Here is a 16,125-nt window from a genome sequence, read left to right as displayed (position 1 = left end):
TGTAACAACGCCCTGAGACCACGCCCCATAGAATAGACCACGCCCCATATAGGACACCACGCCCCTATAGAGGAGACCACGCCCTCATCGACCGTGTCCGAGGCTGTGGCGCCCCCTAGCGGCGAGGGACGGGCACAACAGCTCCGGAACCCTCCGCGCTGTCACCGCCCCGTGCTACGTCACCACTCGGTGCCTACGTCAGCATCCCAGTTCTTGCGTTACCAGCGCCGTGCTTGTGTCACCAGCCCAGTACCAGCAGCACCATCTCAGTCACACCATCACTCCCCCAGTACCAGTTCCAGCATCACATTTCCAGTAACAGAATCATCTTCCCAGTACTGGTACAAGCGTCACTGTCCCGGTACCAGCACCCTGCTTCACCTCAGTACCAGTATCACCATCCCAGTTCCCGCAGCACTGCCCCAGTTCAAGTGTCACCATTCCGGTACCAGTAACAGCAGCACTGCCTCAGTACCAGCACCAGTATCACCACCCCAGTACCAGCAACACTGCCCTCGTTCCAGTATCACCACCCCAATACCAGCATCACCTTCCCAGTAACAGAATCACCTTCCCAGTACCAGAAAGAGCATCACTGTCCTGGTACAAGTCCCAGCACCCTGCTTCACTCCAGCACCAGCATCACCAGCCCAGGACAGGCACCCCCACTCTGCACCAGTACTGGTACTAACATCCCTACCTTGATACCAGTTTCCCCAGTACCGGCATCCCCACCCCACGCTGATTCCAGCATCTCCAGTACCACCATCCCCTCCCCATCCTGGTACCAACACCCCTGGCACAAGCATCTCTACCATTCCTGGTACCTCAGGAATCCCCCCCAGGGGACACCCCAGGACAGTTCCGCCATGGTTGGGAGCCAGTTTCTCCATGGAGAAGACAAAACCACCCCCAAAGTACCCTAAGTCCCTCTGTCCCCCCCTGTCCCCATCCCCGTGGCAGGACACCAAAGCCACCCCCAACCCTTCTCCTTGGACACAAAAATCACCCCCAAAATATCATGGTTGGGATGGGAAATTGTTGGCATGGGAAACCATGATGGGGATGGGGAAACCATCATCACTTGGTGCCACCATCACCACCCTGGTGACACCACAGGTGGCCACAGCACCTCGATCACTTTTCCCACTCCACATTTCCCCATCCCTGGGAGTTTTGTCCCAGAACGGGGACCCAGCCACGCCAGGGCAGGATTTTCCAGTTTCCTCATTCCCAAGAGTGTGATGGGAAACAGCATCCCGTGCCTGGCTTGGAAAGATGATGCCGGCTTGTGACAAAAATTAGGAGGAAAAAACCCCGCAGGGATGAGCAGCAGCGCCGGGAGGAGGGAGGCATGGGCAGGGCCGGCTCGACTGGCCCGGCTCCTGGGGAGCCCCGGGGCCGCCTGGGCAGAGGGGGGGCTGCTCCCATCCCACCCCACGCCGGGGAAATCAGGTTGAACCTCCCTCGTTTCAAGTAAAGCCTGTAATTAAGCGCTGGGTCCATGATGAGGAACAGGATCCCACCCTGGGAAGGAGCCGGGGCTGCCTGGGGGTGTGAGGCAGGGACCGGCTGAGCCCGGAAAACTCATCTCATGATTCCTGCTCCCCAGCCAGGGGTTCCTGTCCATTGCCGTGTCTGTCCCCAAGTTTTCTCTTTACTTTCTCAGCCTCTTGGAGACCCACCTGAGGGTTGCCAGTCCAGCTGTCCCACGGCTCCGGATGCTTTTCCAAAGGGTGATTCAGCCCCGAAGGGATACGGGATCAACCCGCAAAGACCTTTCCACCCCCTGAGCCATGCCCAAACCCCAACTCTCTCCTCCCCAGGTGGCAGCGGTGGGGACAAGCACCCTCCAGCCCGAGGTGAGAGAGTCCTCTCTCTCCAGAAAACCCCGGGAGGTTCTTAGCCATCAATTTTGGGAACAGCCTTGACCGCGGAGCCCCCGTGGGGGTGACTCAGGGATGCTCAGGGGTTGCGAAACAGGCCTGGGATAGTTTGGGAACCGCCTCCACGCCAAGCCCAGCCGCCCCGGGGAGCCCGTGGGGAGAACAAGCCACGGCAGCGTCTGGGCTTTGAGCGGAGCCTGACCCGTCAGGCAGGTTTGCCGGAGCTGGGACAGACCCATTCGGAGCCGAGCATGCCCCTCCGCCCGCTCGCAGCCTGACGGAGCCCCTCGGCTCCCACCTCGCCGCCGAAACCATGCGAGCGGCCGGGTTGCTGCTGGCTTGGGCGCTACTGCGTCCCGCCAGCACTCACCAGTGTCACATCGCCAGCCCCGGGGGTGTCCTCCGCTTCACCGACACGCACGCCGAGATTCGAGTGCCGGCGCTGCACCGGGTGCCTAGCTCGCTCGATCCCCTCTACGGCCTCGTCCGGAGCTGCCTGGACCTCATCCAGCAAAACCCTCTGCCCACAGGTGAGCCCCAAGATGGGATCCGAGCACCACGAGTTCCAGGATCCCACCAGCATGGGTGCTTGGATCTCATCACCACAGGTGCTGGGACCCCACCAGCATGGGTGCTGGGATCCCATTGCTAAGGGTACTGGGAGACCATTCTGCCACAATCCCGCTGCCATGGGTGCCAGGATCCCACCACCACGTGTGCTGGGACCACCAGGGTTTGGCTGGCCGTGTTCCCTGTGTCTGGAGCTGCTCGGGGGCGATCTGTGTCACCTCATGGAGCAGGGTCCTGCCTCCATCCTGCACCCACTCCCCAGGGAAGGTGGGGGGCGGGTGCATCAGTGGGATCCCATTTACTGGTGCCACGGTTTCTTTTGCAGAGCTGCTCAGAGCAGCCCTGAACGATCCCGGCTCCGTGCGGACATCACAGGTGAGCCAGGACGTGGGGATCCCCAGGGTCGGGACACCTGGAGCACCCCAAAAACCGGGTGCATCGGTGCCAGCCAGGCTCTCCCGTCACGTAGGTGGTGCAGTATGAGCTGGGTTACGTTGTCTGCGCCGCGGTGGCCCTGCTCTTCACCGTGGCCATGCCGGTGGCCGGGATGTGCTTCTGCTACTGCCGGAGCCGCCGGCGGTGCGGGGGCCGCCTCCGTGCCCACCGGCGCTCCCTGGGCTGCCGCCGCCACTGCCTGCTGGCCTGCCTGTCCCTCACCTCCCTCCTCATCCTGTGAGTCCCCCTCACCCCAGGGTGGGTGGGAAATGGCGGTCACAGGGGGATGGGTGGCTCTACCAGGGAGCTCCGTCACCTCCCGCTTGTCCCCGGCAGGATCAGCGTCATTTGTGCCTTAGTGACCAGCCAGAGGGTGCAGGCACAGATGGAGCCAGGGCTGGGGGCCGTGCCGGCCACCCTGCGCACCCTGCGGCAGCACATCGCCAACGTCCCTCAGGTGGGTCCACAAGTGACCTCCCCTGCCCCGGGCACGGGGTGTAGCCCTGGGATGGTCGGGTTTGCCTCCTGGAGCAGTTTGGTAGGCGAGGGAAGGTGGAGCTGCTTCACTGAAGATGTATTTTGAATAGCAACGTGGGGCTTCCTCCCCTCCCGGCGGTTGCCAGCCCCGGCCGACCGGCTCCTCTCTCCTCGCAGGGCGTGCAGATGGTGGTAGACCAGTTTGAAGTGCCTCGACAGCAGATCATCTCTGACCTGGGTGGTAAGCACCGTGCCGGGCAGCGGCAGGCATCATCCTGAGCTTCCCAAGGGGACGAGATATCGAGGGAGGGCTCAATGCCTTGCAGGGCTCAGCCGGAGCGTGGGGCTCTCCATCCACACGCAGCTGAAGGCCATGACCTACACGGCGTTGTTGGACCTGCAGGACAGGGCCGGAGGTAGAGCCGAGCGCGGTTCTCCCCCGGGGTGGGTGCTGGAGCCTGGCCGGAGAGCTGGGACAGCCGAATGAAGCAGCGTGAACTAGCCCTGGGCTTTCTCTTTAAGACCTACAGACCTCGCTGCACCATTTACAGATTCTCGACAAGACGGCGCGGGCGCTGGCGTCGGCGCGGGCCGAGCTGGAGCCGGCGTTGCGGGAGCGGCGGCGCCGCGTGGTCGAGCTGCTGGACGACCCGCGCTGCACCTCCTGCGCCAGCGTCCTGGGCAGGGCACAGAGCCTGAAGCTGGGAGCTGACTACGGCAAGGTGGGATGGGGTGCTGGTGGCCCAGCGTCACCCCCTTGGCAGCCCCCGAGGTTCATGGGTCGCTTCTTCCACCCTCAAGGTGCCGTCGGTGGAGAAGGTTTTGAAGGCGTTGGCCGGTCTGCCCCGCAGTGACTTTGCGGAGATGATTCGCCAGGTTGGAGGGGTTGGGGGGGAAGAAGGAGGTGGTGGTGCTGGTGGCAAGCCCTGGCCAAGCCACTCAGCACCTTGTCTTACCTCACAGGGCAATGGCACCTTCAACTCCATCCCAGAGCTGGCTGTGGAGAGGATGGCACAGGTCATCCAAGGTGAGCGGGACAGATGGAGCGAGCAGAAACACCCTCTGTGGGGTGAATCCCAGTGTGGGGACTTGTGGTGGGACGTGGGGACAATCTGCCTCTCCAGCATGCCCTTGGCCTCGCAGATCTTCGGGAGGAGATGGCCCGTGTGACAGAGAAGGTGCAGTCCATTGCTGATGGCTTCCCCCTACCCGAGTACACCCAGCCGGTCAGCCAAGCCCTGCTACGGGCAGAGGACAGGAGTCAGCCCTACCTGCGGGCGGTGAAGCACTTCGAGCACTACAGGTGACACCCGGGAGCACGAAGGGATGCAGGGGGTGCAGCAGAGATGGGTGCTGAGAACTCCCCTGGTCCCCAGCTGGTGCATCCACCCCGTATCTCGAGGCTGTGCCCTGCTGCTCTTTCTTCCAGGTGGATCGCAGGCACCGTGCTGTGCTCCATCATCCTCCTCATCCTCACCTGCAACGTGACAGGGATGGCCCTGGGGGCTTACGGGCTCTCCAAGAGGGAGGACCCAAGTGACTACGAGTGCCGAGGAGAAGCTGGTGCAAAGTTACTCCTGGTGTAAGCATCTCTCTGGTGACCTGGGGCAGGGGGAGCTGCTGCCATCTCCAACTCCCCCAACAAAAAAAAACCAAACCAGAGGGGCAAAGCCAAGGGAGGAACCCAGAGCTGGCTGAGGTGGAAATCTTTTGAAGCCACTGCCTGCGCCGGCGGGTTTGGGAGAAGCTGCTCCTCCCTTGGAGCTGGCAGCTCCCACATCCCAGCCCCGCTGCCCAGCACACCCCGCTCCCTTCCCAGGCGTGCCTGGGCACAGGAAGGAGCCGCAGGGCTGCAGCCAGCCAGGGCAGGTCCTCACAGGCTTTTTCTGCCCATTTGGGTCTGCAAAGCCACCACCAGCACCTCCTCTCCCTCTTTCAGTGGCGTGGGACTGGCTTTCCTGTTCTCCTGGCTCCTCACCCTCTTGGTTTTTGCCACCTTCCTGGTTGGGGGCAATATCCAGACGCTGGTTTGCAGGAATTGGGTCAACCAGGAGATTTATAAGGTAGGTGACCAAGCATCCATGCATGGCCCTACAAATCTCTGCTTGCATGCACCAAAATGCCCCCAAACGCCCTGTGTTCTCACCCTAAACCCCACCTGGAAAAGCCACATCCTAAACAAGATAAAGTTTAAGATTAGGTGTTTGGATTTGCATCATAGAATGGCTTAGGTCTGGAGGGACCTCAGAGATCATCTACTCCAACCAGGGAGATGGCAGGGATGCCTCTTATCTAGACAAGGTTGCTCAAGGTCTCATCCAACCTGGCCTTGAACACTGCCAGTGAGGGGACAGCCACAATTTCATTGGGCAACCTGTTCTAGTGCCTCACCACCCTCAAATTAAGGAATTTTTTCCTTATATCCAACCTCTTTCCTTATATCCTCCCCTCTTCAGGTTTGAAACTATTTCCCCTCATCGTCTCACTATACACCGGTGGCAAAAGCCCTACCCCAACTTTCTTGTGGGCACCCTTCAGATATTGGAAGGTTGCTATAATTGCCCTCATGCAGTTAATTCACTTGAATTGATGAAGTTCCTACTTGAAGGACCCCTGTCCTGCAGTCCTCAGGGATCTCTGGAGTGCTGGGAGCAGTGGCAGGCTGCAGTGGGGCTGGGAGCAGAGTCAGGAATGGGATCAGGGCTTGTCCCATGACACAGGTCCCTGTACAGGGCTGTCTGCTGCTTTTCCTCTGAACCCTGCCCAGGAAGGCTCTGCAATTGGGATTCTAAATTAAAAAAAAACAACAAACAAATCCAAAGAACTCCCAAAAAAACAAAGAGAAGATCAGCTCTGGCTGGGATGGAGAACGCCAGGACACACCTGTGAGGGCAGAGCACCCCCAAAATAATTGCTGGGCATGTCTGTGATTGCCCTTGACCCTCTGTTTTGCCTCTTGTTTGGCCCAGTTCATTGACACCCCTGGGAACCTGCCTCCATCCATGAACCTCACCCACCAGCTCAACCTCAGGAGGGATTCCAACCTCAGCACTGCATACCGGTGGGTGCACCAGGAGCCCACCCCTGTCCCCCCGTGTCACAGGGCTGATTCAGGGGCATCTCACCACCCCCCCTTTGCCTCCCAGGGAGTGCAAGAGCGGCGCAGGGCTGTGGGAGGTGCTGCAGCTCGACAGGTCCTACGACCTGGATGAACACCTGAAAAACCCCAAGGTGAGGGCTGGCTCCAGCCGGAGCTTCTGGGAATGGCGTGAGGATACAGGAGCTTCACTGGGGTTACTGGGATGGAGGTGCCTGGCCCCAGCCTTGCAGCCTGGCCCTCACCTCACCCCTGCAGTACACAGCGGGGTTCCAGAAGCGCCTGGGGGACTTCACGGCCGAGCTGGGTGAGGTGCGGCTCCTGCGCAGCGAGGGCAGACAGGACCTGGAGACCTTCGCCCGCAGTGGCCTGGATGAGGTGGACTATGGGAGCTTCCAGGAGGAGGTGAGGGGGGGATGAGGATCACAGAATGGGTTGGGTTGGAAGGGACCTTAAAGCTCATCCAGTTCCAATCCCCCTGCCATGGTCAGGGACCCCTTCCACCAGCCCTGCGCTCCCTGTGCTCCAAGCCCCATCCAACCTTCAACACTGCCAGGGATGGGGCAGCCACAGCTTCCCTGGGCAACCAGGGGCTCAGCACCCTCACAGGAAAGTATTCCTAATGTCCAATATCAATCTCCCCTCTTCAAGTCTGAAACCATTTCTCCTTGTCCTCCCCTACACACCCATGTAAAAAGCCCTACCCCAGCTTTCTTGTAGGCAAAGGGACACTCTTGTAGGGATGATCATGAGGAGCTGGTTCCCTCTGTCGTGGGCAGCATGTGGCCCAGGCACACTGGGATCAGCTTCCAGGGCTGGATTCTGGGCGGTGACCAACTCTATCTTCCCCCAGATGAAAAACCCCATAGTGCAAACCAGCCTCCCTGGCTTGGCAAGGAACCTTGAGGGACTGCAGAAAATGCAGGTGAGCAGCAGGGCAGGCAGTGGGGGTGTCTGAGCCCCAAGGGGACATTCTCACCCTGCTGTGTCCCCTGGCAGAGGAACAGCACAGTGGCAGGGCGCCTGGCCACTGAGGCCCAGGCCCTGTGGCAGATGCAAAACTCCACAGTCCAATCACAGGAGGCTTTGGTGGTGAGTCTGTGAGGGTCTGGTGGCTCATGGTGGGGGTGGTGTCCCCATGAAAGAGGGGGCGGGGGCTTTTGCACTCTTCTCACCTCCTTGTCCCACAGGCAAAGCTGGGGGAAAGTGTCCAGTTCCTCTCCCGCTTGGCACCACATCTCCAGGTACTTGGTGGTTTCTTCCAGCTCAAAAAAAAAAAAAAAAAAAAAAGGTGCCTCCTGGGTCCCACCTGCCAGAGCCTCCAGAATCCAGTTACAGGGTGATGGGAGAGCCAGGAAAAATGCCACCCAGGGAGGGGGGGGGAAATCAGTCTCCTTTAGTACTTTGATTTGCTGCTGTGAGTCAGAAATCCCCCTGCAGCAACCAGGGCACCTCAGAACCATCCCACAGCATTTGATCTCACCTGCCCTCCCTAACCAGGAGGTTTATCTGCTCAGGGCAGGTCCCTCTTTCCCTGCTCTCCAGCAATTAGACCCAACTCCCAGCACCCCTGGGGTACCCACCCTGCTTCTCGGGGCTCTAAGGATGCTCTGCCCTTCCTGTGCTTCCCCAGGAGCGGGTGAAGACGACGCTGGCCACCACAGCCTCAGTGGAAGCCCGGCTGCCCTTGCAAGCCCAGCAGATCCTCCGGCAGGTGAGGATTAGCTTTTGGGGGCTACAACAAAATTCCCCACAGGCACAAAGAAAGAGCGAGAACAAGGAACTGCAAGAGCACCTGAAGGTTCCAGCCATCATTTCCAAGCCTGACATTTAGCCCAGAGCTGGCTAGAACAGGGCTGGGAAGTGCAGTGTCTGTCACAGGCTGGACTTGACAATCTCAGAGGTCTTTTCCAGCCTCAATAATTCTGTGATTCCCCCATGCCTCCTTCCTTCTGCCCAGGAGATCGGCTGCTTCACGAGGAAGGAGCTGCGCTACTTCACACAGTACCTCAACTGGGTCGGGCAGACGGTAAGTCCTGCCTGTGCCACGCAGGGGATTCTGCAGGGCCAGGAGCCCCTCCAGATGCCACGTGCAAGGCCCCAAGGCAGCCAGATGCATTCCCCTGAGCCAGGAGTGGGGTCATGCCTCATCTCCACTCCTTATTGCAGCTGAGGGAGGATGTGGCCTCGTGCCAGCCGCTCGCCACAGCCCTGGACAACGGGCGGGTGATCCTGTGTGACCGCATCGCTGACCCCTGGGTAAGAATCGCACCCTTCATGGGGGTCCGGTGGGGACCTGTGTGGTGCAGCACTCAACCACCACCCAGCATTCATTCGGGGCGACTGGGACTTCTATCAGCCCTGGACCAGCCACCACAGGACTCCCCAGACTCCTCCAGAGCTCCCTGGTGCAGCTCAGTGGGAATGCCCCTGCTCTTTCCTTGCAGAATGCTTTCTGGTTCAGCCTGGGGTGCTGCACCTTCTTCCTTATCCCCAACATCATCTTCGCCATCAGGCTCACCGAACACTTCCGCCCCATCCGCAACCGGCTCATGTAAGGACGGGCACAGGGGAGGATGCAAGGAAAGGAGATTTGGGCTCCTTCCTAACCCCTTAATGTTTTTCCCCATTCCTTCTGCAGCTCTACAGGGTCAGAGGAGACCTGTCCCTTCCACATCCCCCGTGTCACCGCGCTCAAGCTCTAGGACAGGGGTCTGTGGGGTGAAGCAGCATGCCCTGTGCCCCAAGAGCTCCCATTAAACTTGTGTCCACGTGCTTTAGGGCTCTGGGTCCCTCTGACATCTCTTCCTCCATGTCTGAGCATCCTTCCCAGACATGGGGCACACATCTCCATGCTCGGTGGGGCTCCAGGTCCTTCTGGCATCACTTCCTCAGTGTCCTTCAGGGTCTGAGCATCCTTCCCAGGCATCCCCATGCTCTGTGGGGCTCCAGTGTCCTCCAGTCCCTCCAATGTCTCTTCTTCCACCACCTTTGGGGGCTGAGCACCCATCAGGAATGCTTCCAGAGCCTGGCTGATCCAGGGCACAGGGAAAGAAAGGTTCCTCACAGCTCTTGCCAGCATCCAGTGCTCCCCTCACAGACCCCACAGGGAAGGACACCCACCCGCTGCCCCACAGTGCCTCCCCGCAACCCAGGACCCCCGGCAGGAGCACATTAAAGTCCTCTCCACCCAACCCCACCAGCACCTGTTTTATTTCGCCGCTATCCTTTTTCCTCAGGAAACCCGTTCAGGCCCGGCGGGAGCAGCACGAACCCGGCCCGCTAGCTCCATGGCTTCGGAAGTGCCGGGTCCAGAGCCGGGGTCTGCCCTTTGGTCCGGGCCGTGATCGGCTTTGCCGGGGGGTGAAAAAACCGTGGCCGACGAGTCCCCCGGGCCGGGATTTGTGCGAGAAGACCTGGGGGAGGAGGCTGAGGCGGTGCCGGGGCTGGGCGGGCTCCGGGCCCGCTGGGGCTGAGGGGAGGCCGGGGATGGGGAAGCTCGGAGGCCTTGGGCGGAGCTCCGGACCTTGGGGGATGCTCCGAACACCCCCGTATTAGCAAGGTGCTGTTAATTAGAGCTTAATTAGAGGTCGAGTGTCGGGAGTAGTTCCTGGAGGAAGCCCAGGGGGAATGCCTCGGACTCCCGGTGTGAAATTAAATTCTTAGGATTTTAATCCTTCACATCCCCCCCCCGCTCCCCATCCCCTCCCCGGTTTCAAACCGCATTCTCTGGTCAGCAAATTATTTACAAAATCTGGACAGATGGTTCCAAGCAAAGAAGGGTTTCCCGGTATTTCCCTCACTAAAACACTCCCTGCTGTCTAACCGGCAAGAGAAGATTTTAATGCATTATTAAAAAGCTACTGCTAACCCTCAGCCAGCAATAATGTCTAAAATGCCCGTTTTATGCATTATTTAGGTTATTGCTGCCTCCAGCCAGCTGGTTCCTTGCAGGTTTTACCTGCAGAGGTCAGCACTGCAAATGCTTTCAAAGCAAAGGGGTTTGGGGAGCTGAAGCCCAAAGGTTTTCTGCAGGAACCCCCATGCCCAAGGGGTCTTCAGCCCATCTAGGAACTATTGAGTGGTGTCACCTGCAAAAAACAGCTTTAAAAATGGAGTATTGTGGGGTCAGGGGAGAATTGAGGGTGGTACCTGGGATTCAATCAGAAAATCCATCTGTGACTCCTCTGCTCCCAGCTCAGTGTTGTTTCAAGGATTACAAGCATGGAATTCTGTGATAAACCAAGCTGAAAGCTCTGCCTCATTGATAAAAGCTCCTCTCAACACTATTGCGACGTTTTGAATGATTCCCGCTATGTGGTGCACAAGAGCAAAGGGATTATCTCCCATAAATGCAGTAATACTTGTTTAGCTGATTAAAAAATTATACAAATTTGCAAACTGGCCCAATTCAGCTAGTTCTTCTTCCTAAGTTATTTCTTCTGGCTGAGTCACAATAAATAACAGATAGGCAGACACTAAGCAATAACTAACAGATAAATTCCCCCCCCAAATAAATGTATAGTACAAATCTGTGTTGTCACTGCTGCCAGGTTTGTTTCTTGCCTGGGAGTTGGATTAAAAATATGAGTGGTTGCAGCTCCATGTGAATAGCAAATCACCAACAAACGATCCAGAAAATGGTCCCAAACCAACTAAAGGGCACTTAATTTTTTAGGGGAAAAAAATAAAATAAACCAGGGACAAGCTGGATAATGATTCCTCATGCAAGGCCACAGTTTATAACCCCGATGCCTCCCCAAAGGGTCCCTCTGAGAGGCATAGGCCAGCACACCTTTCCCCCTGCTTATATTGATCAATTAAAGACAAATTAGCCCGTTTCCAGCTCCTGGGTGTTGTATTTTGGGGTGAAAACTGGGTTTTCCTCTCATGGCTTGTCTGGGATCCATGGTCTGTGTAGTTATAGGGACTTCACTGGTGTTGATTAAACCCCATCACATCTCCTCCTCTCTTGAAATTCAACTCCTGCAGCACCTCATCCAGCACATCTCCCTCCTGCTTGACCCAGCGACCCCAAGAGACCTCTATAATTAATAAATATCAGATATTAATAATTCAAAGGCTGGAGGGCAGTGGCATTCTCAGCTCTTTGTGACTCAGAGCCAGTAGCTCTGCTCAGCTCAGGTGTTGTTCCCCACCAACACCTATTTCAAGACATAAATTGCTCTCCTGTATTCCCAGAATTAAGGACAACTACAGGAAAAAGTGTTTGCAGCCAGTTCTGTCAGAACCAGCCTATTTCTGGAATTAAAATAGTGTCCAGGTTTGCTATTGTTGTATCATTTCCTTTTTGTTATTTTCTTCCCATTTTTCAAGAGCTCCATCCTCCTTTTTTTTCTTTGCCAGGAAAAGGACCCATGACCTCCTCCATCTGCTTTTCTCATCATCTGCTGAAAAAACAGCTCAGAAAAACTTCACTATGAAACAGCTGCTGTGAAGAATTGTTCAAAACTTTGTTCCTAACCCAGTCCCCAGATTGTTAATTTTTTTAGATGTTTGGGCAGGAGAACTCCAGCCATTTGTGAGGGAGCAAGAAGACCCCAATTCTCATCTTTATTTAATTTCAGACAAGGAATTGCCATCATTATATCAAATTTTCCTTTCTTTTTTTTTGACCTAATGAATCCTTCTCAGAACAACCCAAGCTCCCAAAGCTTTGGCAGAAATCAAGTCTCAGAAGCTTTGCTTCCTCTTCTTTTATTTTTACCATGACAAACTCCTTGGAGCATCAACACCACAAAAATATTTTGGACCACATAGATACTCCAGGCCAGAACATGGACAAGAAAACAGATTGGGAAAAAGAAACTGTTATATTATGAATGCCAATTATATTTTGCTGTTTAACTGCTGCAGGTGGGGCTTTGCTCTCAGGAAACCTCCTTGCACCAAGCCTGGCGTGAACAATTTGCCCCCCAGCTCAGGATAAGCAGCTGGTCCTGACCCTTTGCTGTAAATACAGAATTAATTTCCTCCAGTTTCTGTCCTTTGATCATTATGCTCTCCCTCTGGGCTTGCTGAGAAATGTGCTGCAAAACAAGCCAGAGGCCAAGGTCACTGGAGCTGCTGGGAAAAGGCTACTTTCGGGTTGGGTTGTTCCACCAGACACAGCTTTAGGGATAACTGGAAAAAAAAAAAAATTCTCTCTTTGGCCCTCACTGGAGCAAAACATCACTGCTCAGGCTGGGGTTTGTCCTCCAGTGCTGCTCCCCCAGGTGGGTTCATAGCAGGGTTTGTTTTCATCATCTTCTAAATCATTTTCTTGTCCTCTCCAAGCATCACTAGATAAAACACTTTGCAGCCTGGGGGTGACACCTCTGGTTTCTTAGCTCTTGGTGGCATGGAGATGGTGGCAAATCCCAAGCCCTGAAAAGCCTGTGGGCTTCTTCCCTTGGAAATCAATCCCTCTGCTCAGGTTTACCAGGATTTTTGTCACCCTGGCTTTCCCCACACAGGCTGCAAGCCACAGCATTGACCATTGGGAGGTGGCTTTGGAGTAGTGGAACATCTCCACTCCAGGCTATATTATAGACCTATTGTGCATCATCTTGGCTGTTTAGCCCCAAAAAATGGCTGGTTGGGGAAAAGACCTCGTAGTAAAATGCTTCCTTTTCCACACCCTGGTCAAAATTCAACTTCCATATCCAGACCCAGCTTGATTTCTGAAGGCAGCCACCCCCATAGCATGATCTCAGGTCAGAAGCAGGAATATTTTCTGGGGCTTTCCATCATGCTGCCGAAGGGTGAGTAAAATAACAACCCCAAGTACATTGTGCTCTTGTAACCTATCCCATCTGCTCTGGAAATACCTCAGGGGAGATGCTACAAATCTTTGCTTTTATTTATGAAAAAAAATAAAAAAATAAAAAAATAATAAAAAAAAAAAAAAAAAAAAAAAAAAATCTCCAGTGCCTTCAAGCTCTGGCTGAAAACCAGCTGTCATCCCTGGAGGGAACCTTCTTAGCAGAGACCAAGCAGCACTTATTTACACCAGAGAGAAAGAATTTGTGGTGCTGAAGCTTTTTCTCTATCCTTTCCATCCCTGAGGTAGCCATGGAGATGGCTACAGAGAGCACTGTGCCCATGACAACTCTACACAAGCAGCTTCCCAGCAGCCTCCTCTCTCCCCAGGCTTTTCCTCATGCCAGACAGGGATTATTGCCTTGGTTTTTGCTCCCACGCAGGCAATGGTAAAGCTTTTCCCCATCAACAGGTCCCCTTCCAAGAGAAAAGGGTGGAAAATGAAATGTATAGAGCAGATTTGACAAATAATGCCTGAATATTTGGTGTATAATCTCTCTTCGGTATAAAATAGCAACTTGATCAGCATAAGCTTCATAAAGAACATTTAATTTGTTGCTTTAGGGGAAAGAAAAGCTTTTGACTGAGTCACACAACATCTTGGGTCACCATCGCAGCTGGAACATGCTCCAAAAAACAGATGGAAAGTGCACATCACCCACAAAAATTTTCAATAGATTAAAACCCCCTTAATGGTGAAAAATCAGGCCCAGTTTCTCCTGTGGGTACACGTTTCCCAAGCCCAGTTGGTCTTACTCTCATTTATGCTTGGGGAAAAAAAAAAAAAAAAAAAAAAAAAAGGGATGAAATCTCAGTCCTGGGAACCCTTTCTAGGAGGAAAAAACTGGGGTGGAAACATACTCACTGGCTGAGCTAAGAGGATTTGCACGAGTGTTTCATAAGTTGGGTTTAATCATCTCATCCTCCTGAGTACATGGGTTAGAAACCAGGTCAGGGGATGTGAAAGCTCCAGTGCTTCTCAGGTGTATAAACAAGGCTAAGACCTGGACCAAAATTCTGTATATAAAAGAAAAATGTGTCACTAAAAATAAAATTTAATACTTCTTTTAAATATTTCTCCACCTCCAACCCAGTCCTCATTTCAGTCTATTGCTTGACTTTTTATTTCCAGGGCTTCAGTTTTTCCCATCTCACTCCCCAGCCCATTTTCCTACTGGGACAACTCATTTCTCCTGCCTTTTTCCCCAGATGGGAAATCCCCAGGGATCCCTCTACCCATCCCACCTCTGAGAGAAGCCGCTTCTTGCCTGCGGAACACGAGGTTTAAACCCATCAGCCAGGATTTCAGCACACTCCTGCAAACTCCTGACACCCAGCTGACACATTCCCAGGTGGGAATAATTCCCTGGAATGAAATCCAAGTCTGGCAGGGATGACTGATGTCAAAACAATGAAAATGGGAGCATTTTTGCCCATCCTGGATGTGCTCAGGTTTATTTTTAAGATGGTGACCTCAGCTCAGCTGTGTTATGTCACCTCCTGATCTCAGAAAGTCTTCTGAAGGGGATTGCAAGTTAAAAATAAGTGTGTGTGGGGGGGAGGGGGGTGGGGGGGAGGAGAGGCAAAGGGAAGCCTAGAGGTGAGTCATGTGTTAAAAACCCTGTGCTGAAGGGGAAAAAAAATACCAATATTCAGCTTTTCCTGTGAAGGAGCCAAGTGGTAACGCTCCAGGCAGGGAATTTCTGGGAAACTGGATTATGCCATGGCTGGGGAAGTTATTTGTTCCCTTGGCTTTATAGAGGAGAAGTGGGGTTTTAGAAGAGTTGTTGATGCCTGTCAGAAAAACAGGAGCTGTATTGAGGAGGAAGGAGATAAGGAGCCCTTTCTGCCTCCTCCCCAGACACAGCAGGGAATTGTTCAGCCCCGAGGCACAGCGTGGCCTGGGACAGAGTTATTCTGAACCCAAATGCTGGGCTAAACCCAAACTCCTTCCTCAGACAAGCAAGACTTCTCCCATTTCCCATCAATTAATCCAGGGAGGCTCAAATACCCAAACTTGATTTTTTCCCTTCTTTTTCTCACCCCAACAAGAAAAATTATTTTCAATAAAGGAGTTTTAAAGTTTTTGGGTTTGTTTTTTTAAATAAAAGCTGTTGTTTTATCTTCCAGCTCACCTGGGTGATGCCCACAAACCTGGGAGGGGTGGACGGCACATTACTGGGAGCTGTTCCTTATCCAGGTTGTCTCCTAAAGTCCCAGAGTATCATCAGGAAGGCATCAGCCTGAAGGCAGGGAGGGTCCCATCCATAAGGAGCTTAGGCTGGGAATAGCAGGAGCAGAGGTATGGATACCCTTAATCCAATTGCAGCAGCTGGATGAGCATTTTTAGCCTTTTTAAGACAATCGTCTAATAATAAAGAGCAGGATGGTCCACGTGGCCTCTAATATTTTTCTCTCAGTTGCCAGTCCCTGCAGAAGAAAAATCAGTATTAAACTAATTTGGTTAATCCACTTCCTCAAGCACCTAGCTTCATCTCTGGAGCAAAAGAAAAAAATTACTTATTTGTTGCTTTCTTCCCCTAAAGCCCCTTTCAAAGGTCTCTTGCTGGAGCCTCCCACCAGCAGGAACCTGTTCCTGTGACTCACATCTCTCCGTGACCTAAAAAAAGACCTCAGTGGTGAGGAAAGAAGATTGGGGGGGGGAGGAATACAAACCCCTCCCTGGCTGCAAGGAGGCTCGCTTACTAGAGCAGTCATAATGGGATTTATATTCATAAACTGATTTATTTTTTCCATGCTAGCTCTGCACAGAACTGTATCTGTCTAAAGAAAAACCCCAAATAAATACCAAAAAACCCACCCAAACCCATCCTAGGA

The 16,125-nt window shown here is 54.1% G+C and overlaps 1 protein-coding gene and 1 long non-coding RNA gene across 2 annotated transcripts; one reads left to right on the top strand and one right to left on the bottom strand.

The window, feature by feature from the left end:
- Positions 1-2,028: 2,028 nt before the first annotated feature.
- On the top strand, positions 2,029-9,779 carry PROM2 (prominin 2). Its single transcript, XM_030464106.1, has 23 exons — positions 2,029-2,416; positions 2,782-2,831; positions 2,926-3,128; positions 3,228-3,348; positions 3,546-3,609; positions 3,695-3,784; positions 3,891-4,090; positions 4,170-4,244; positions 4,332-4,395; positions 4,512-4,671; positions 4,798-4,950; positions 5,308-5,431; positions 6,338-6,429; positions 6,515-6,599; positions 6,724-6,870; positions 7,319-7,390; positions 7,465-7,557; positions 7,656-7,709; positions 8,099-8,179; positions 8,426-8,494; positions 8,635-8,724; positions 8,913-9,019; positions 9,107-9,779. The coding sequence occupies exons 1-23, from the start codon at positions 2,200-2,202 to the stop codon at positions 9,168-9,170; spliced, it is 2,475 nt and encodes an 824-aa protein (XP_030319966.1). The 5' UTR covers positions 2,029-2,199; the 3' UTR covers positions 9,171-9,779.
- A 4,036-nt stretch (positions 9,780-13,815) lies between these two features.
- On the bottom strand, positions 13,816-15,884 carry LOC115599551. Its single transcript, XR_003988492.1, has 4 exons — positions 15,808-15,884; positions 15,423-15,717; positions 14,153-14,304; positions 13,816-14,054 (listed from the first exon to the last, which is right to left on the bottom strand). It is a non-coding gene; the product is annotated as an uncharacterized LOC115599551 (long non-coding RNA).
- Positions 15,885-16,125: the final 241 nt, after the last annotated feature.

The sequence above is a fragment of the Calypte anna genome, chromosome 22 (genome assembly GCF_003957555.1).
Source record: "Calypte anna isolate BGI_N300 chromosome 22, bCalAnn1_v1.p, whole genome shotgun sequence".
NCBI lineage: Eukaryota > Metazoa > Chordata > Aves > Apodiformes > Trochilidae > Calypte > Calypte anna.
Note: the sequence above shows the minus strand (reverse complement) of the source record. Positions and strands in the feature narration are given on the sequence as shown.